This window comes from Trichomonas vaginalis, chromosome VI, assembly GCF_026262505.1.
Source record: "Trichomonas vaginalis G3 chromosome VI, whole genome shotgun sequence".
Taxonomy (NCBI): Eukaryota; Parabasalia; order Trichomonadida; family Trichomonadidae; genus Trichomonas; species Trichomonas vaginalis.
This window is the reverse complement of record NC_067208.1, coordinates 609,705-630,203: the sequence shown is the minus strand read 5'-3', so window position 1 is coordinate 630,203 and position 20,499 is coordinate 609,705. Positions and strand designations below refer to the sequence as shown.

The following is a 20,499-nucleotide window of genomic DNA, read 5'->3' as shown; positions in this document are numbered from 1 at the left end:
TGTTTTTCAGTTGTTCTCGAAAAAATAATCATTTTTTGTGTGCAAAATCTCTGTGAAATATTTTTGTTCTATCGATACAACAATTTAGCATTGTGTGTTAAACTGATGCATTCCCTCCATCGTTGGGATAAATGAAAAGTGGTTTTGGTATTTAAGTTATTCATTTTAAATATCTTCAATTAGATAATACTAGCCTTATTTTTCAAAAATAATTCAATTATATTCAAAAAAAAGTTTCAAGTATTCAATCAACCAAAAATGTTTCGCAATAGCATATTTATCCATCTTTTATCAGCACAGATAGATTGTAACTCTGCATCACTCACTGGGTCAACTGTTGTGATATCTGATGATGCCGATTTTACAAATCAACAAACGATCGCACTCATTGTTGAGAATAAAGCTACAACACTCAAACTGTCAGGCGCATTGACAGAGATGCCTAAGTTTCGAGGATACTTGTTTGTCAAGAATGTTGTTATTGAAGCAACAGGAATCACCGAGATTCCAGAGAAGTGCTTTTATCAGAATTCACACATCGAAACAGTCACATTGCATAATGGGATAAACAGAATCAGAAACTATGCATTCACATATAGTTCTGTTCAAAGCATCAACTTAGAGAACGTCGACTTTATTGGACACTACGCATTCCAGAAGTGTCCAAATCTCAAAACAGTCAACCTTGAGAAGGTCAGTGTCATCGGTGTTGGTCCTTTCTATCAAAGTGGAATCGAAACTTTAACGATTTCAGTTGGATCATACTTGACTATCCAACGAGGAAGTTTCCAGAACTGTTACTTCTTAACGACTGTTTCTTTCTATAAATCTGGTCCTGACTCTGACGTTCCAACAACTCTCACTCTCTTAGACTACGCTTTCATGAATTGTCATATGTTGAAAACTGTGACATCAAGCAGACTTTTACTCAACGTTTATGATTACGCATTTGCAAACACAGGTTTAGAAACTTTTCCTTTCGAATCTTTAAGTTCGGTTGGCAGTTATGCGTTTCTGAACACTAAGCTTACTACTGTAGCACCTTCTTCTGCAACAACTTCATTTGCGGGTTCGAGAATGACATTCATGTTTAATTACTACATTCAGACAGTTGATCTGACGAATGTTGATGGAAACTACGACCATTCATATGGTATCTTCTACAGGTGCAGTGCACTGACGACAGTTAAACTTCCTGCTTCTATGACAGTTTTACCAGACTCAATGTTCAAAGATTGCCAAGCTCTGACAACAGTAACAGCACCTGGTCTGACATATATTACGACCGATGGCTTCATGAGCTGCATCTCCTTGACAACTTTAGATCTTGGATCTTCTAAATTGACAAAGATCGGATATCGTGGTATCCACAATTGTCCGAAACTCAACATCCCTGTACAGAACTGTCACCTCGACGAACGTGCTCTTTACAAGAACGAAGTTATTGAAAGAATCTCAGTCACATACATAAGTTACTGGTCATGTCTCAACATGTCTGCTCTGAAGACTGTACAAATTAACTCTAACTAGAACCACATTCCTGTTGGTTGTTTCATGTATTGCACCAAACTAGAGTCAATTAACCTTCCAAACAGCGTCGGCACTATCTTTGAACTTGCATTTGCATTCACAAACTTTAAAGAAGTCTTTGACCTTAACAGAGTTACAGCTCTTAAGCGTGCTTCATTCTGGGGATCAAAACTTCCAGGTGTCAAAATTAATAGCGATACAGGCCAATTCTGGGAAGCTTTCTTCGACTGTCCAAACCTTGTTACAATTAAATTTGCTCGTAGTGTTGAATCCGCTGATATGTGGGCTTTTATTGGATGCAACAACAAGTTCGAAATCTCATCAGAAAGTTCTACAATTGTATGGGATTCTGAACACAAGGTCCTCTTTAATACTAACGCTGTTATATATATTAGAGAAGATGCAACTTTCCCTGATGGATTCTTCGAGCAGTACAACTTCGAATATACAGCATTCTTGTGGTACAAGAAACCACTCCAAGTCAATGCTGTTACTAATCATTATTATTGGTTCAGAAACTCATCTTTAACATCAGTAACATATAGAGATGTTCCAGAAAGCGATGTTCTAATAGCAATTGATTTTGCTTATAGTACAGAATTATCATAAGACGAAATGGTGGAAGTGAACTCAAAATAAGAGTAATTAGGTTATTTTGCCGACCAAATATATTTACAAGGCAAAATATCATATTACATGTCAACCTATTATCAGTATGTTTTGATAAAAAAATTTTATCAAATATCATATTAAAATTAACATCTATATCTATATCAATATCTACACTATAAATTTTTTTATTCAATATCATAGATTTCAAAAATTTATTTCAATTTTAAATTAATTTATGGTTTTCATCAAAATTGTTTTTTATTAAAAAGCATGTTTCACAATTTTTACGGTTTCTTTCAAAAGTTATAAAATTTCAGATGAGTCGAAAGATCTACGATCTAATTGATATAAATTGGATTCAATCTGCAATTGAACAAATTAATCAAGGTCAAAAACTCAAAACAATACTTAGCAATGTCCAACTCACTGATGGACGCATTATACCATCAATATCTAAAAAAACATTCCACTTAGCAATTAAATCAAATGGAATTCCTGACACAAAATTTAAACCAGGGCGTAAACCAATCGAACCACCTGAGGAATTATTAGATACAGTAAATAAATTACATCAAAAAGTTAAAAAAATCGGAATATCAAGAGCATACGGAAGAATTATTACCGATAAGGATATGTTAATTCAAAGGGAAACCGAAAATGCTAATCATGATTTAGATGATTTACCAATTTCACAATTAAATACAAATCCAATAGGTTTTTCAAATTCTTCGGAATATCTTTCTGAGTATACAAATTCTGATTCTGATTCATCAGCAGAAAAACTTTTTTCTTCCAATTCTTCTGAAGAAGATCCACAAATTGAGTCGGAATTATCTGAAGATCCATATATCGTTCATACAGAAACTACTCAAAATTTGGAAAAATCAACCGATTATTTTAACAAAAAATTATTGGAAACAAACTTTTCAGAAAGAACTGTAAAGAAGTGTTTCAAAATAGGGATGCGTTAAACACGCCATTTGACCGGGCGTACATTTTTTTTTGTTCGCCCAAAAATTTCGCCATTTGAGAAATTCAAAAATTAAAAATAAAATTTTAATCTTGATTTTTTTATTTTCGTGATTTTTTTGAAACTTACATAAGCGATGAAATACTTTTTTTAAGTAATCGTTTATTATATATAAATATATCTTAATAAATTTAATTCCTTAAGGTAGAGCGTGTTCAAATTTAAAATCTCATACAATATTTTCTTAATGGCGTATTTTTCTGAGGTCGCCCAAATAAAGGCGAATTCAAAATTGAGAACTCCAAGGCGTATGGCGAGTATTCAAAAAGTACGCCACTTACAAAATATTGAATGTGGATTATCAATCTTTTGGCGTGTTCAATTTCAAATTTTGATATTTATGTTTATTTTATTCAGTATAATGCTAAGAATTAAAATATAAAATTCATAGAATTTTTTCTTTGAAAATATTTTACATTTTTATTAGACCACTCCTAGACTAGTCATCAGGTTATCCTCAGATCATCCTCAGACTACTCCTTATCAGATTACTCATCATCCTCAGACTACTCCTTAGACCCCTCCTCATCAGACTACTCCTCAGATCTTCCTCATAAGACTCCTCCTCAGATCTTCCTCCTGAGACTACTCTTCAGACTACTCCTTAGAGTCCTCCTCACCAGACTAGTCCTGAGACTAGTCCTCAGACTACTCCTGAAACTACTCCTCAGATTATCCTCAAACTACTCCTCGGTCTAATCCTCAGACTCCTCCTCAGATTATGCTCAGATTATCCTCAAACTCCTCAGATTATCCTCAGACTACTCCTCAAACTCCTCAGTCTAATCCTCAGACTCCTCCTCAGATTATCCTCAAACTCCTCAGATTATCCTCAAACTCCTCAGACTACTCCTCAAACTCCTCAAATTATCCTCAGACAACTCCTGAAACTACTCCTCAGATTATCCTCAAACTCCTCAGACTACTCCTCAAACTCCTCAGATTATCATCAAACTCCTCAAACTACTCCTCGGTCTAATCCTCAGACTCCTCCTCAGATTATCACTTTACATATATATATCGATAACTAAATAATTACTTATTATACTTTCTTTATTTTTTTTTAATTTTAAAATAATATTAATATATCTTTCTACGTTTAATGATGAAAAGAGAAAGAGGAGTAAAAAGAGGAAAGAGAAAAGAAAGAGAGAGAGAAAAAAAAGAGAAAGAAAGAAAGAAAAAAAAAAGGACGGCGATAATTTTGTATTGTTTTGTTATTCGGCTGAATGGCGTATTATTCTATTTTTAAACGGTCATGGCGTAAAACCGTCGCATCCCTATTTCAAAATTCTGAATATCGTTCAACCTGCCAAAAATTCAGTACCAAAAGGAAAAACAAAATACGAAGCAGTATATATAAACTTAATATGGCATGTCGATATTCATTTTTTTAAACATCGTCAGGGTGAATATCTTTATGCGGTTATTGACGATAAATCCCGAAAAATTTTAGCATGGGCTCACTTGGAAACAAAAGAAGCTGCGCAAACAAGTAGAGTAATTGACCAATGTTTCCAAAAATATGGGAAGCCCTTTGCTATATGGAGTGATAACGGAACAGAAAATTTTGGGTTTTTTCGAAATTTATTACAAAATGCGAACGTTCAAAGTATTACAATTCTCCCACATTGCCCATATATGAATGGGAAAATTGAAAGGTTTTGGCAAAATGTGGAAATTGAAGACGCCACATGGAATGATATACAAAGTCTTATAGAAAATTACAATTCAAACCCACACACAAGTTTACCAAAAAAACCGACATTACATACATGGTACACACCTAACAAATTTTACGAAATTTCAGAAAAATATGATTCAAGTAAATTACCGCTTTGGATTGTAGATGGAGTTGTTAAAGATCTAAGAGAGTCAATAAGAAATTTCAACGCTTCAAGAAGGAATCAAAGAAATTGACGAAGTTCCAGAATTTTATTCAACAATTCTTAATCAATTAACAAAAACTATACCGAAACTTATCTTACCATCCAAATCAAATCACATTACATACGGAATAAACATTTAATCTTTTACCATTAAAATTATATTTATACGTTATTTAATTTTTTTACGTCTAAGTTGAATAGGATAATAGCCGAAGATATAAAGTAACTATAGTTTACAAGCTAAGGAACAAATCAGCATTGAAACTAAAAAATGCTGAAATATTATAATAAATTGAAGAAATACTGTGATAGAATACCTAGTTATACTAGATACTATTATAATATGAATTCATTTGTATTGAATATCGATTAAAATAAGATGGAACGTCAATTTGACAGACTCAAGTTTCGAATTAGAGACCAACTTTCATCAGCATAGTATATGTGCGCAAACTACTGCATAATGGTATGCTTATCTTTTCATTTTAAAAAATAACGTATTTGAATAATTTCGTAAAAAATTAGAATTACTCGATATTAAGCATATTGCTTTTCTATCATATATGCTTATATTCTACAATAGTGTTACCAAACATCGGGCAACATCATACGTATAATACAACTTTTTAATACTTGAACGTCAATTTGACAGACTCAAGTTTCGAATTAGAGACCAACTTTCATCAGCATAGTATATGTGCGCAAACTACTGCATAATGGTATGCTTATCTTTTCATTTTAAAAAATAACGTATTTGAATAATTTCGTAAAAAATTAGAATTACTCGATATTAAGCATATTGCTTTTCTATCATATATGCTTATATTCTACAATAGTGTTACCAAACATCGGGCAACATCATACGTATAATACAACTTTTTCGTACTTCTTTATCGAATTTAAATAGAACTAAGTTTTTATTTTAAATAAAAGAGAAATAATTCTAATTTATAATCTCATTATTAATTTATTCTCATTTTAATATTTCATCGATTTTTTATTATCGATATTCAATACAAATGAATTCATATTATAATAGTATCTAGTATAACTAGGTATTCTATCACAGTATTTCTTCAATTTATTATAATATTTCAGCATTTTTTAGTTTCAATGCTGATTTGTTCCTTAGCTTGTAAACTATAGTTACTTTATATCTTCGGCTATTATCCTATTCAACTTAGACGTAAAAAAATTAAATAACGTATAAATATAATTTTAATGGTAAAAGATTAAATGTTTATTCCGTATGTAATGTGATTTGATTTGGATGGTAAGATAAGTTTCGGTATAGTTTTTGTTAATTGATTAAGAATTGTTGAATAAAATTCTGGAACTTCGTCAATTTCTTTGATTCCCTCTTCCTCGCAATATAACTCCATATCATTAACTTGTATTTAAAGGCTTCCATATACAAAACTATATATAATGTTTGAAAGTTAAATCCAATCTTTTTCTATTTCTAAAAAAAATTGAGACCTAAACACGAGATAGCTTTCAGAAAATTTTCAGGGACATTTTTAATCATTTTTTTATTTATTGTAATATCTTTGTTATTAAATTTGAATTGTTTAATATTTGAATGTAAAGAATTGAATAGTAATAATTTTAGTTTTAATACATAGCTAATTGCTAAGCAAAATAATTAATTTATTGTAATTTTGACATGTAAACTAAAGGGGAATTTAGCCGGCCAAATATGTGTCACTTTTTGACTTCACCTCACTTCCACTATTTTGTCTTATGACAATCTATCAAGAAGAAACAGGAATGAGCTTTTTCGAAAACACTGGTTTCACAGAAATTACATTTTCAACTGCAATGTTAAAGCCATCGTATTTCAAAGGAATGTTTATTGGATGTAAGAAGTTAAGAAAGGTAACACTTGGTCCTGGTGTAACTGCCGTTCTCGATCATATGTTTGAGAATTCATCTGTTGTTGAAGTTGAATATTCAGACTCACTCACATCCATCGGAGACATGTCATTTGCAAGAACAAACATTCAGACATTCACAATCAAAGGAAGTTTGACAGACATTTATCCAACAGCATTCTATGGAGCATATAGTATCAACATCGTTGTTTCACCAGAGAACACTAAGTACGAGATCATCGATGGAAATCACCTTATCGAGAAGTCAAGTAAGAGTCTTGTCTGTCTTTTCGGTAAGATTCCTAACACATTCAAGCTGAGTGAAGAAATCCGTGTCCTGAAAGATGCATCTCTTGCTAGTGCACCAGAAATTGACAGTAACACAGGAAAAGTCATCGACTGGGGAATCACGACATTGATCATCCCAGGAAACATCAGAGTCGAAGACAAGATGGAACCTGTCAGATACACACCTTACTTGCACAACTTGTGCTATGGAGGAATCGACCAACCTCCTCTCTTGAACTCAATGGCACATCGATACTTCGTTACATCTAACTACTCTAAGGACTTCTGGGTTCTTTCAGAAGAAGGCGACATGGACAATGAGAACTACATCGGTGTCATCCATGCACCATGTTCTAACTTCACACCATACGAAAAGTTCAACCAACGCGAGTTTGACAACCTCTATGACTGTCCAACAGATGAGATTATTGAAGAGACACCAACTGAGACACCATTATTACAAGAAGAAGTACCATCATCTAAGAAGACATCAGGACTCTTGATCGCTTTAATCATCCTCGCTGTCATCGAGACAGTATTGATATGTCTCATCGCATTCTACATATACTTCGCGACTAAAGACACAGAATCATCGAGTGAAGAAACCGAACCAGCACCAATGAAAGAAGAGACAGCATTGTACTCATACAATACAGACAATGATGGATCCATCACTCTCGACAATCCTCTCTTCAACAAAGGATTCCACAACGACGATCCATTTGCAGAAGACTTCGAAGAGAAAGACGATAACAAAGACGCTGATTTGTTTGGTGGAATGGATATTGAAGAAAGATAATGTTATTATATAGGGTGTCCAAAGGTGTGTTTAGCACAAACCTGAATACTGCGAATAGAAATAAACAAGTTACATATATATAAAGTTTATTTAAATATAATCACCATTGGATTCAATCACGCGTTCGCAGCGATCGATCCAGGCTTGAAAGACACGCTTTAAATCATCATGAGAAAATTGCTCAAATTGCTCTCTTACAAAATTTTCAAGATCATCTGGACTCGCGAATTCGCGTCCTTCAGCTCTCTTTTTTAGCGTGCCGAATAAATAAAAGTCAGAGGGTGCAATATCAGGTGAATAAATTGGGTTTGGAACAACTTTGACATTGTTTTCCACCAAGTAATTCATTACCTTATGACTTTTGTGAACTCTTGAATTATCAAAATGAATTGCAAACTTTTGTTTTTGTTGTTTGGATTTCTCAAACTCATCAGAATTGATAATTTGAGTAAGAACATTGTCAATTAGATACTGAGCATTCATCGTATTAGGTTTTTGAAGAATATCAATTGCGATGATGCCATTCACGCCCCAAAAAACCGACAACATCATCATTGGTGTGTCAATTTTTTTCTTCGGAATGTTTGCGGATTTTCATCCTTCGGGATCCACATGATTTTGGCTTCTGTTGCATATTGAAACCAAGACTCGTCCCTGTTACTAAAAAGCGAAACTTCTTGGATTGATACGCACCCAATATAGAGAGGAGCTCTTTCGAAGATTGGACTCTAGATTTTTTTTGAACTGAATTAAGGTTGTGCGGAACCCAACGTGTATACGCTAGTTTGTAGTTCAAATAATTGTGCAGATAATAACTGACTGTTGTACGTGGTATCTTTGTCATCTCCTCTATCCTTCTGAGTGATGCTCTTGGGTCTTCATCTAGCGCTTGAAGAATTGCTTTGATTTTTCTTTGATCCGGCGATTTTTTGTCAATTTTTATGATGGGCGCCTTTTTGTTCATGAAGTGATACATCCTAACATGATCCGTTACAGTGGAATAGCTAGGAGCATCCATACCGAAGCATTTTACCAATGTCTCGTAGATTTTTTTACAGTCTTTGCATTTTTTTGCAAGAGCGAGGATGTTTTCTTTATGATTCATTAAAAAAATGAAAAAAATCCCGCCAAAATTTCCCGCGAAACTGCCTCTTGTCTCAAAATTCATTTTATATCCCGGCATGGCGCCAAAATACAACATACTCATCATATACATATATTCATATTTTTTATTATATATTTATAATCAGCATATATCTCCTTTAATAGTCTCATATAGAGCGCTGTGCTAAACGCACCTTTGGACACCCTATATTTTAAAAAAATTGCGATAAATAAAAAAAAGCTTTTCTATTAAAACTTAATGTAATTTTAATATGTGAAACAATAAAAATTTATTCAAATAAAAATAATTAATTTGTACGCGCAATATAAAGTTCATAATTTAGAGAACAAAAAATTCTTTATTCAAATAAAAATAATTAATTGATGCGCGCAATATAAAGAGCTGAAAAGATAAGAGCGAGGGTAATAAGGATGACATAGATGGATATAAATGCAGTGAGTGGGGAAACACCAGCATATTCAAAGACTGCTTTGGCCTGCTTCTGGTTGATGAATGGGAAGTTTCCGCCATAGATTGGATCACTGAATTCCGATGTGTATGTGTCGTTGATTGATGTTGAGCAGTTTCCTTCATAGATGCCATCAAGTCTGTCATAACGGCGAGGGTCATAACGTGAGTCGACTGTGTCTTTGCACATGTCATGGATAACGTGTATAGTGTTGTAATATGTTCCATACACAAAATCATCTGTGATGAAAACTGTCATGTCATTTCTGATTGGGAAGAATAAGTTGAATGTAGATATTCCATCGAGACAGACACTGTCGATGAGTGGATTATTTGTGAGATTGTCTTGAACATCGTAAACAACTTCTGGGATAACTAATGTGTTGACACCGGAGAAAAGAGTGAATCCACCTTCATTTCTTTCTCTTTGAACTGTTGTGAAGCGAAGAGAGTTTGGTAAAACTTCTTTAACTTTCTCTGAAACAGTGAACTTGTGATATGTGTCACCGAATGTGAATAGAAGGTTCTTTGTTGCTTTATGAATGAAGCAGTTGTTGTCAACATCAAACAATGGATGGCCTCCTGTTTCGAATGAGAATGTGACATTCTTGCAGTTATCGAAAGCAGACTGTTCAATGAATCTAACACTGTTTGGAATCTGGATATTCTTGACACCACTGCCTGCAAATGCTTCTTTGCCAATGCGAACCAACTTAGAATTCAATGTGACGGTTGTTAACTCCTTGCACATTGAAAATGCTTGCTGTTCAATTGATATGACATTAGCTGGAACAGTAAATGATTCGATTGATGACATGAAGAATGCATTCTTTGAAATGATCTTGATGTTGTCACCAAATGTGAATGTTGTGTTGCCTATGCAATGATAGAATGTGAACTCATTCAAGATTGTTAATTTACTGCAGTCAACTGAGCTCAATTTTTGGCAGCAAATGAAGCATCCTCTGCCAATCTTTTCGAATGAGTTTGTCATCAAATTGACAAGTGAGTAGCAGAATGCAAATGAGAGATCACCTGCGCTTGTGACTGTTGATGATGATGGAATTTCGATATTTTTGAGAGAGTGGCAGCAGAAGAATGCACCATCTGGAATAAATGAAACAGAGCCTTGGAATGTAATGTTTCTCAATCTGTTCATGTTTGCAAAGGCATAGTTAAACTTGGCAACAGAAGATGGAACTGTTATCTTTGTGATTGTTGGAACGAATGTGAAAGCGAATGGAGAAATGATAGAGATGGATGATGGAACAGTGTATTCAGTTGCAGCTAATGTGGCAATGCAAATAAGTTCAATCTTAGATTTGCTGTAAAGAATGCCACTTTCAAAAACGAAGTTGCTGTTTCCTGTAACATCGAATGTTGTCAATGAACAGTTTGCGAACATCGATGATTTGAACTCTGTAACACTACTGCCTAATGTGATCTTAGTAAGTCTTGATTCGTTCAAGAAGACACAGAAACGATGTGTTGAATACTTTTCGATTAGTCTGAAATCACTTTCGAATTCAACATCCATGAACTGTGTCAAATATGAAAGAATTCCTTTGTTCATCTGTTCGATTGTGTAAACATCATCATATTCTCCTTTGACGTCACTTTCATCTTTGTATTCTGTATCCCAGATATTTTTAACTTCGACGTTCTTGTTGAAAGTGATCTCTTGGACACCTGATTTATAGAATGATAATGGTTCGAGAATGAAAACATTCTTCAAATCAAGTTTCGTCAATGCTGTGTTTGCGAATGCAAATCTTTTGATTGTTGTCATTCCACTGTTGAATGTGACTGATTGAAGACTTGTGCAGTTCTCAAACATGTGTGAAGGAACAAACGTCAATCCGCTCGTTTCTGAAAAGACAACTGTTGTTAAACTTGGACTGTTACAGAACAAATATTGAACTCCTGTGTTGATTGTTAATGTTGTAATTCCTGTTCTGATAAACGGTTGTGAATCTGTACTAATAAGGTTAAAGTTTGTTCCAATTTTTTGAATATCTAAACTTGTGCATCCATAAAAAACAAGCTTCCCTAATATGAATGTTGCGACCTCAAAATTGTTCATAACTTTGATCCCTTTACAAAATCTAAACGCTTGATCACCAATAACCTGTGAATTTTATAATGCAATAGTAACTAATGAATAGCAATGTTCAAAGGCTGCAAATTCAATAGTAGAAATCTTATCGAAATCGAATGAAGTCAATTTCTCACAATGTGAGAATGCGAACTTTGGTATTGTGTTTATAACTCCATTGAGTATAACTTTTTCAAGGTTAACTGAGAATTGAAACGCATGATCTTGAATTGATACAACAGATGAATCAATTGTAATGGTTTTAGCAACCTGAAAAGGTTCATATCCACCAGTAAATGGTATTGTTTTAATAGTTCCACCAATTGTCAATGATGTAATAGAATTTGATGTCATATACTCTGAAATAACTGTTCCATTGTTAAAATCAGAAGCTTTATCTAAAGTAATCATACTACTAGAGGTTGTGTATGAATTTAAGCGTATGTTCTCCTCCAGGATATGGGAAAACAAGGTGGTTGTTAACACTTTAATCCTGAACTTATTAAATTGAATTGTAAAAAATCTTACAGTCATTTTTAAGAGTAGCGTTAAAATTTACTTAATTCCAATTATTAATAGAATAATACAATATTCGAACAAGTATAGAAAAATTAAAATTCAGAAAATTCAATGTGCTTTTCAAAACAAGCCTTATGAATTATTTGAGAACCTTATATTGTTGAAAAGTAATTTTTAGCATGCTTCCATTAACTATTATAGGATTTTTTTGTAGAAAAAAAACTGAGTTTTACAACCTTATTAAAAAAATAAGTTTCGAATGGCCAAGTTAAACTGACAGTATTCGTCGTTTCTAGGCATCTATGGGTTTCTTTAAGATTAATCCAAACAGTAGATAGAATTGATCAATTGTTAACTTTTTTCTGACATCTATCAAAAAATCAAAATTGGTCATTGAAACTAATTAATAGATTGCACCAAATATAATAAATCTTATTATACTCTTATTGTTTCACATTCTTAAATGACCGCTTTATAAATATAGATCTTTACATGCATACTGTAATTGATCAATTATTACTAACTCTTAAATTTCTGATTGAATGTTTAAAATCAAATTCAAAATATTGAATATATAAGGTTCAATTCTAATAAATGCTGAATTCCCTGACCTTAACGAGACTTCTCACATTGAATGTATATTTAGATACTGCAGCATTAGCAGGACCAACAGTAGAGATCTCTGATTCATCTGATTTCACAAACGACGAAACACTTTCCCTCATCATCAAAAATGGTGCTGTTAATCTCAGATTGACTGGCTCATTGACAAAGATGGTTCGATTTCAAGGATTCGAACTTGTCAAGAACGTCGATATTCTTGCCGCAGGAATCACTGAAATTCCAGAGAAGTGCTTTTATCAGAACAACTACATCGAAACCGTAACTCTCCACGGTGGTGTTACCAAAATTGCACAGAATGCATTTACATACAGTTCTCTTAGATCCATCAATTTAGAAAACGTTGAGACTATTGGTCAATACAGTTTCCAGAAGTGCTACAACCTACAGAGTGTCACCCTCAAGAGTATCAAGAGTCTTGGTGCAGCACCATTTTATTCGAGTGGAATCGAAACAGCTTCTATCACTCTCAGTGACGAATTGACAATCCCTGCTAGCTGTTTTGAGAATTGTTTATCCCTCACAAAGGTTTCGTTCGTTTCTGCACAAGGTTCTCAGAATCTTATTCTTGGAGACTACGTTTTCAACAACTGTCCTCAGCTGCAGACTGTAACATCAACCAATGTCAATATCGGTGTTGGTGACTATGCTTTTGCCAATACTGCTTTGACATCTTTTCCGTTTGAACTTGCAACATCTATTGGAAGCTACTCTTTCATGAACACAAAGATGGCTACGATCAAACCAGCATCTGGAACCATCTCTTTCGAGTTGTCACAATTGACTTTCCAGTTTAATTCTGAACTTCAGACTGTTGATCTCTCAGGTATCACAGGAACGTTCACGAATTCATATGGTTTGTTCTATGGCTGCAGCAGTTTAACAACAGTTACACTTCCTGCCTCTTTGACAAAGTTACCAGATGCGATGTTCAAAGATTGCACAGCTTTAACAAGTGTTACTGCAAGTGGTCTCACTGAGATATCAACAGATGGTTTCATGAGCTGTTCTGCCTTGACAAATCTTCAAATTGGTTCTCAGTTAACAACAGTCGGATACCGTGGTCTTTATGACTGCCAAAAGTTGAATGTTCAAATACAAAACTGCATTCTCAAAGAACGTGCTCTCTACAACTGCCAATCTATAACAACGATCAGTGTCAAAGGTCTTGGTAGTTGGTGTTGCATGAACATGTCTAACTTAAACACTGTCACAGTTAGCTACTCTCCAACAAGTATTCCTACAGGATGTTTCATGTATTGCACCAAGTTACAGTCATTCACTATCCCTGCAAGTTGCTCTTCAATTGGAGATTTAGCCTTCGCTTACACATATCTTCCAATTCAAATCGACCTTCAGAATGTTGAAGTTTTAGGCAACTATTCATTCATGAGATCAAATGTTAGTGGCGTTTACATGAGAAAACAGATTCAAGAAGAAGGAAAACCAGCTTTCTTTGAATGTCCAAACCTCAAGAACATTCGTATTGGCCAACGCATTTTAAGATTTTGGATGGTTCCTTTCACAGGATGCAACCATGAATTCGAATTCCAATGCGATGATCAATTTAACTATTGGGTTCCTTCCCAGAAGATATTCTATTCAGTATATAGTGTTGCTTATGTTGCTCCTGATGCTGTTATTCCATATAACTTATGGGCAATAATGATTCTAAATGGTGCTTTCATGTGGTACAAGAAACCATTCGATATCGCAACAAATGTCAAGCAATATTACTTTTTGGATCATTCAACAGTTACAACACTATTCTTCTCTGATGATGCAATTGGATCTCAATATTATGGTGATAAATATTCCATTGGTGATTTCAGTTACTGCACATCATTAACAAAGGTTCATCTTGCACCAACAATCAAATATATTAGCACAGGATGCTTCTACATGTGCACTAATTTAACACAAATCAACCTTGAAAATGTTATTGCTATCAGCCATAGTGTATTTGCAGGCTGTGTTTCCCTTGAAAGCATTAATATAAGCAAAGCTACAGAGGTTCTTTCTGAAGCATTTATTAACTGCACAGGACTGAAGAATGTTGTATTCCCAAGTACATTTGATCTCGGAAGTTTAGTTGGAATTGGTCATTTCGGAAACACTGGATTTGAAGAATTATACTTCAACGCTAACATCCAAAACCTTACTTTATACAAGGGAATGTTTGTTAATTGCAAGAAGTTGACGAAAGTTGTATTTGGTCCAAATGTTGTTTCACTTCCAGATAGTATGTTCGAGAACTCTTCTCTATCTGTAGTTGAATACTCAGACTCTCTCACATCTATCGGAAACATGACATTCGCAAGAACAAACATTCAGACATTCACAATCAAAGGAAGTTTGACAGACATTTATCCAATAGCATTCTATGGAGCATATAGTATCAACATCGTTGTTTCACCAGAGAACACTAAGTACGAGATCATCGATGGAAATCACCTTATCGAGAAGTCAAGTAAGAGTCTTGTCTGTCTTTTCGGTAAGATTCCTAACACATTCAAGCTGAGTGAAGAAATTCGTGTCCTGAAAGATGCATCTCTTGCTAGTGCACCAGAAATTGACAGTAACACAGGAAAAGTCATCGACTGGGGAATCACGACATTGATCATCCCAGGAAACATCAGAGTCGAAGACAAGATGGAACCTGTCAGATACACACCTTACTTGCACAACTTGTGCTATGGAGGAATCGACCAACCTCCTCTCTTGAACTCAATGGCACATCGATACTTCGTTACATCTAACTACTCTAAGGACTTCTGGGTTCTTTCGGAAGAAGGCGACATGGACAACGAGAACTACATCGGTGTCATCCGTGCACCATGTTCTAACTTCACACCATATGATAAATTTAATCAGCGTGAATTCTACAACCTCTATGACTGTCCAACAGATGAGATTATTGAAGAGGAACCAACTGAGACCCCGACACCTGAATTGCAGAAAGATTTACCAACAAATAAGAAGATATCTACTCTCTTACTTATATTAATTATTGTTGCTGCTGTTGAAACTGTTTTCCTCATTTCTTCGGAATCTTCATCATTGCAACGAAGAAGAGTGATGATTCCGATGATGAAGATATTGATAACTCTAATATGAAAGAAGAAACAGTTATTTCAGCAGTTCCTAGTGATGATGATGATGGAGTTATACTCGATAATCCATTGTTCAATAAGGCATTTGGTGATGATGACGATCCATTCGCAAAAGATTTCGAAGATACAAATGTAATTCCACAAGAAAAAGAAGCCTTAGAGAATATAACAAAGTTCTTCAGTCTTCAAGTAAATGACGATGACATGGGTGAAGAATAAGATTCCAAATTATAGTTTAATTGTTGTATTATTTTAGAAAATAGCGAATAAATTTATTTTATTTTTGTTATAACTCAATATTTTTAAAAATAAACTTAGATAAGACTTCACGCATATACATCTCTTGAATTTTTTTTTCAATAAAAAATAATCTTAAAATATCAATCCAAATTATATTTAAAAACACTCAATGTAGGAATGACTTGGTAATTATCTTGACTTTGAGATTGATGGATGAAATATTGAACCAAAAATTCATCTGATGTCAATTTCCCAGTCCTGTTTCATTGCAGATAATTATCAACACATCAATGGCATATGAAATCATAAATAAAACCAAATTCTCTCTGAAATTTGTAACGGAATTATTTTTTCTTGAACTTTATTTTCGATGTCAGAAGAGAATGGTAAAGAAAACATATCAGAAAAAGTAGAAGCGCAAAACCCAACTGAACTATCTTCATCATCAGAAGCTTTTAAACGTGAAAAAAAGAGTGAAAATAATGAAAGTGAAAAAACACAGGAGCAAACAAATCCAGAACCAGTTGCTGAGAATAGAGAAGCCACTCCAGCAGAAAAGAATAAAGATGAAGGCGATGATTCAGTTGATATTGCTCACTCAGATTCTGAAAAAGAACCTCCACAACATGCAGATGAAACTATTACAGTAGAAGACTCAGATGATAGTGAAGAAGGTTTAATACCTGATAAAAATACAAAATTTGCAGATACAAACGAATCCCCTCCAGTAATGCATCCAAGAGAGTCAAGAGGGGAGCTTAGATCAGAAATTAGCCGAAGCTTAGTACCAGAAAAATCACAAACCTGTTTATTAATTTAATTAAAAATATTGTTGAATGTTTACCTATTAGTAATAGATAATCCTTTTTATAACTTACTTTTTAATATAATTCATATGTTCAAATTGAATAATTAGAAGAAATTTTAAAATTCACAGAATAATTCTTCAACATTTAGGCCTGCGCTTAAGAGTTGTGAATTGTGATAGTTATGTAGGCAAAACATGATGTTTACCAATCATTGATTAATGAATCATTAATTTAATGGATATTGAGATGTATTTGATCCAATTTGGATTCTATTTCAGATAATTATGTTTGTAAAAAAGCAGGTTTATTCGGGTTATGAATAAAAATATTGATTATTTCGCAAATTATCCAAATTTTGCCATTTTTAAAACTAATTCAAAATATGTTGTAAAACAAACATGGATCTTTTATTCTAACAAAATGACGATAAAAAATCGGCTTTATGTGAATCAAATTTGAGAAAAGATGTTAATGATCGCATCTTATGTTTCGAAAGATATTTTTCTAATAGTGCTTTAGCCAGCAATGATACCAAAACAAGAAAAAAACTCTATTGACGCTCAAAAAGACTGTAAAAAGTGCCAGTTTTCATGGACCTAATGAATGTCAAACTTTGAATTTTTGCTTCGTTAGGAACCATAAAAACAAGAATTAATTAAGATAAAATGTTTAGTCGAACAAGAACAAGCAGTAAATTATAACATATCATATTGATTTATTAGTAACAAGAAGAAAAGAAGAAAAAAAGTAATATCATGAAAATAATAACTGACCGTATCAAAGGTACATATCATTATCTGAATCGAAAATATTATACATGGTTTGCTCAGAGATTTGGTTGTCAAAAACGCAATCACAAAAGTTCCAAGCACTAATATCATCGTTAGGAGTGTACTCCCACGTTAACACTGGCTCTTCGGGAGGAGAACGAAGCTGCTCAGTAGAAGTTTGTTCGAAAGAACTCTCTTGAGATGGACTTAATGGACTAGAATGTTCAGAAGCTTGATTAATCACATTTTCATTTGAATTTTTATTTGAATAGATTTTTCCACACCAATTTGGTGGAGTTCTAATTGACCACTTACGAAGCTCAGACTGTTTACCGCGGAACATTGGGAGATATTCTGCAAGTTCATCGGAGACATCTCCACGAGGGTTAGTGAGCTCGTATCCCATTTTGCGTAATGTGGTATTGATCGAAGACTTACATTTCTGTATAAGACATTGAAGCTGCTTGATATTAACTGCAAGACCAGTTGATAGCCAGCATGTTCCGCACACGATGCATCGCTTACAGTCATCAGAGTCGCCACGCAAGCAGTAATGTTTGATCTCATCAATGGCTAACATGAGATCAGTCGTCTTTTTATTTCTTGAGCTTCGATTTTGCGAGATCTCAAGAGATTTCTGTAGCTGAGCGTATTCCGCCTTATCTGTTTCATTTAGAAGTGAAAAATACTCCGGCATATTCCTTATATCTATAGTATACATATTTCGGCCTCCTTTATCCATCTGAAAGTTTCTTGTCCGGAGGTTTTTTCCACTCAAAAAATTGTGGGATAATTTGGCCTTGTTAATTTATTATCTCACTTTTGACAAGACAAAAATTTCTCTCAAATTTTTAGGTATATATATTATACTATCTTAGGAAATGCAAAATATCATCGCGATTCTATTTTTTTTCTGAGATGGTAACGAGATTATTATTGAGGCCCATGACTCAAAATCCGAGGCAAATTCAGTCCTTAGAATATTTCAGATGAATTATATGTCTTATCAGAAACAGGTGCTATGTCTCGCGTACAAAAATTCCAAGAAATTCCAAATGGAAGAAAAAATACCAAACTGTCATATTTAATTCCTGACTTCGGATTGAATATAGATTGCAGGCAGATTGGTTCCCTCTAGACCAACCTTGTCATATCTCAAGCAAATGTCTTCGTATGCGCATATGCACCATAATCTTGGAATTTTCAATATAGTTCACCATCGAATATTAATCAGCTACTAATAAGCGCGTTATCTGCAACTCTTCGAAAATTACACCGCTTATTAATTTTCCAATCTCGTTACTAATCAAACTCTTAATCTCATAGAAAGCAGTCGAATCCTCGAATTTTACGATTCAATTACTACTCAATTTCAAATTGTTTGAAATGGGTTCTCAAATGATGAACCATTTCAAATAACGGACAATTCATCGTTTTGTTATTATTCGCGCTTTATACTAATGGCTGTCTGTGAATATTGTTTTGACGGCCCAACTTTGCAAAAAGTCCTTATTTGAAATTTCCGTGATTGAGAACTTTGAATTTTGATATGAGAATATGAAATATAGATAGTATATATATGTGAGATTATAATTTTACTAAGATTTCCCATACTTTTGGGTTAAAAATATCATAAGACGGCCTAAGTAGCCGAGTGAAGTAAGTGGTTAAAGAGTAATTTTTACGTAAATTTAGGTGCTTTAGAGCATTGTCATCATATATAGAAGTGACATTGCGCTAAATCACCTAGTGGAAAAAAAATTGTAAAGAGAGCGAATAAATCTTTTGTGAATTTTGTGTTTTCTAAGATGTATTCTTGAGTCGTAAGGGTCGTAATTGCGAATATTGATTTCGAACATTGAAAAAATATCGACTTCGACTTAATAAATATGGTATTCTACTAAAGTTCAACGTATTTTCGTATTGATTTTTGTTGTATCTACTGTTTTAAATTTTAACGCAAATTCATCTTGAAAATTCAAGTGTTATTCATGAATATTTGGATTTTGCAGATATTGTATATTGTAGATCGTTGATTCTTTCATATGTATTTCGATGAATAATTTCGAGAAAATTATGAAAAGAGAACTATATCAACCCGCGGTACATTAGTTTTCGTGCCAATGTACATTTAGGGCATTCGGATATGATTTTGATCTGTTTTTGTAGAGATTCAGATTGGATTAAAGAATCGTGGTTTTTAGCCATCCTTTTGGTTTCATAATTAATGAAATCAACTATCAGTTGGCGCTTGGTAGTAAAAACTGAAGCTTTTGATTGATTTAAATTATTTTTCTGTGAATGAGTTAAATCCGATGGTGAATCATCGTCGATAAGCTCTACAACAGTTGTGTTGTTCGTATTTTTTGTTTTTGTAGGGTTATTAGGCTTTAATTCCTTTGGCGCTTCGAGGAATGGAGCCTTTTTTGGCGGCATTTGTCAGTTTTATTCCAAAAAAATTCGAAATTTTTAATTTTATTGTGCAATTTATAGTAATTATTATCATTTTCATGAAAACAAGAAAAATTTGGAAAATACAAAAGGTTTTATTTTTAATATATTATCGATTTATCTTAAGATTTTTACAAACAATATCATTTTTATAGATTTTCTATTTTGAAATTAACAAAATAATCTAATTTACTCATTGTCCTATATTCCTTTATACTAACTGCGTTTAGTATTGATATTTTACTTATCATGATCCATCTTTTCTCTGATATTGATTGATATTACT

General features: G+C 33.6%; 11 protein-coding genes and 1 pseudogene across 12 annotated transcripts, besides 4 other annotated features; 7 read left to right on the top strand and 5 right to left on the bottom strand.

The window, feature by feature from the left end:
* Positions 1–258: 258 nt before the first annotated feature.
* On the top strand, positions 259–1,530 carry TVAGG3_0779580 (surface antigen family; the record flags this gene model as incomplete). Its single annotated transcript, XM_001323828.1, has 1 exon — positions 259–1,530. The coding sequence occupies one exon, from the start codon at positions 259–261 to the stop codon at positions 1,528–1,530; it is 1,272 nt and encodes a 423-aa protein (XP_001323863.1).
* A 24-nt stretch (positions 1,531–1,554) lies between these two features.
* On the top strand, positions 1,555–2,139 carry TVAGG3_0779570 (ribonuclease inhibitor domain-containing protein; the record flags this gene model as incomplete). The annotated part of the gene is made up of 1 exon (XM_001323829.1): positions 1,555–2,139. The coding sequence occupies one exon, from the start codon at positions 1,555–1,557 to the stop codon at positions 2,137–2,139; it is 585 nt and encodes a 194-aa protein (XP_001323864.1).
* A 196-nt stretch (positions 2,140–2,335) lies between these two features.
* Positions 2,336–2,384: a mobile genetic element.
* A 75-nt stretch (positions 2,385–2,459) lies between these two features.
* On the top strand, positions 2,460–3,113 carry TVAGG3_0779550 (transposase-related family; the record flags this gene model as incomplete). Its single annotated transcript, XM_001323830.1, has 1 exon — positions 2,460–3,113. The coding sequence occupies one exon, from the start codon at positions 2,460–2,462 to the stop codon at positions 3,111–3,113; it is 654 nt and encodes a 217-aa protein (XP_001323865.1).
* A 481-nt stretch (positions 3,114–3,594) lies between these two features.
* Positions 3,595–4,367, top strand: TVAGG3_0779540 (uncharacterized protein; the record flags this gene model as incomplete). The annotated part of the gene is made up of 1 exon (XM_001323831.1): positions 3,894–4,151. The coding sequence occupies one exon, from the start codon at positions 3,894–3,896 to the stop codon at positions 4,149–4,151; it is 258 nt and encodes an 85-aa protein (XP_001323866.1).
* A 955-nt stretch (positions 4,368–5,322) lies between these two features.
* Positions 5,323–5,372: a mobile genetic element.
* Positions 5,373–6,193: 821 nt separating this feature from the next.
* Positions 6,194–6,222: a mobile genetic element.
* A 582-nt stretch (positions 6,223–6,804) lies between these two features.
* On the top strand, positions 6,805–8,022 carry TVAGG3_0779510 (leucine-rich repeats (6 copies)-containing protein; the record flags this gene model as incomplete). The annotated part of the gene is made up of 1 exon (XM_001323832.1): positions 6,805–8,022. The coding sequence occupies one exon, from the start codon at positions 6,805–6,807 to the stop codon at positions 8,020–8,022; it is 1,218 nt and encodes a 405-aa protein (XP_001323867.1).
* Positions 8,023–8,032: 10 nt separating this feature from the next.
* Positions 8,033–9,334: a mobile genetic element.
* On the bottom strand, positions 8,113–9,238 carry TVAGG3_0779500 (annotated as a pseudogene). Its single transcript has one exon. A coding segment is annotated over exon 1 (1,126 nt).
* Positions 9,335–9,483: 149 nt separating the features above from the next.
* On the bottom strand, positions 9,484–11,678 carry TVAGG3_0779480 (ribonuclease inhibitor domain-containing protein; the record flags this gene model as incomplete). Its single annotated transcript, XM_001323833.2, has 1 exon — positions 9,504–11,678. One exon carries the CDS (start codon positions 11,676–11,678, stop codon positions 9,504–9,506), a length of 2,175 nt encoding a protein of 724 aa, XP_001323868.1.
* A 54-nt stretch (positions 11,679–11,732) lies between these two features.
* TVAGG3_0779470 (ribonuclease inhibitor domain-containing protein) lies at positions 11,733–12,224 on the bottom strand (the record flags this gene model as incomplete). Its single annotated transcript, XM_001323834.1, has 1 exon — positions 11,733–12,224. The coding sequence occupies one exon, from the start codon at positions 12,222–12,224 to the stop codon at positions 11,733–11,735; it is 492 nt and encodes a 163-aa protein (XP_001323869.1).
* Positions 12,225–12,803: 579 nt separating this feature from the next.
* TVAGG3_0779460 (antigen BSP-related family) lies at positions 12,804–16,439 on the top strand (the record flags this gene model as incomplete). Its single annotated transcript, XM_001323835.1, has 1 exon — positions 12,804–15,947. The coding sequence occupies one exon, from the start codon at positions 12,804–12,806 to the stop codon at positions 15,945–15,947; it is 3,144 nt and encodes a 1,047-aa protein (XP_001323870.1).
* A 58-nt stretch (positions 16,440–16,497) lies between these two features.
* On the top strand, positions 16,498–17,336 carry TVAGG3_0779450 (uncharacterized protein; the record flags this gene model as incomplete). Its single annotated transcript, XM_001323836.1, has 1 exon — positions 16,554–17,003. The coding sequence occupies one exon, from the start codon at positions 16,554–16,556 to the stop codon at positions 17,001–17,003; it is 450 nt and encodes a 149-aa protein (XP_001323871.1).
* Positions 17,337–17,667: 331 nt separating this feature from the next.
* On the bottom strand, positions 17,668–18,551 carry TVAGG3_0779440 (transcription-initiator DNA-binding domain ibd family; the record flags this gene model as incomplete). The annotated part of the gene is made up of 1 exon (XM_001323837.2): positions 17,770–18,504. The coding sequence occupies one exon, from the start codon at positions 18,502–18,504 to the stop codon at positions 17,770–17,772; it is 735 nt and encodes a 244-aa protein (XP_001323872.1).
* Positions 18,552–19,850: 1,299 nt separating this feature from the next.
* On the bottom strand, positions 19,851–20,198 carry TVAGG3_0779430 (uncharacterized protein; the record flags this gene model as incomplete). The annotated part of the gene is made up of 1 exon (XM_001323838.1): positions 19,851–20,198. The coding sequence occupies one exon, from the start codon at positions 20,196–20,198 to the stop codon at positions 19,851–19,853; it is 348 nt and encodes a 115-aa protein (XP_001323873.1).
* Positions 20,199–20,499: the final 301 nt, after the last annotated feature.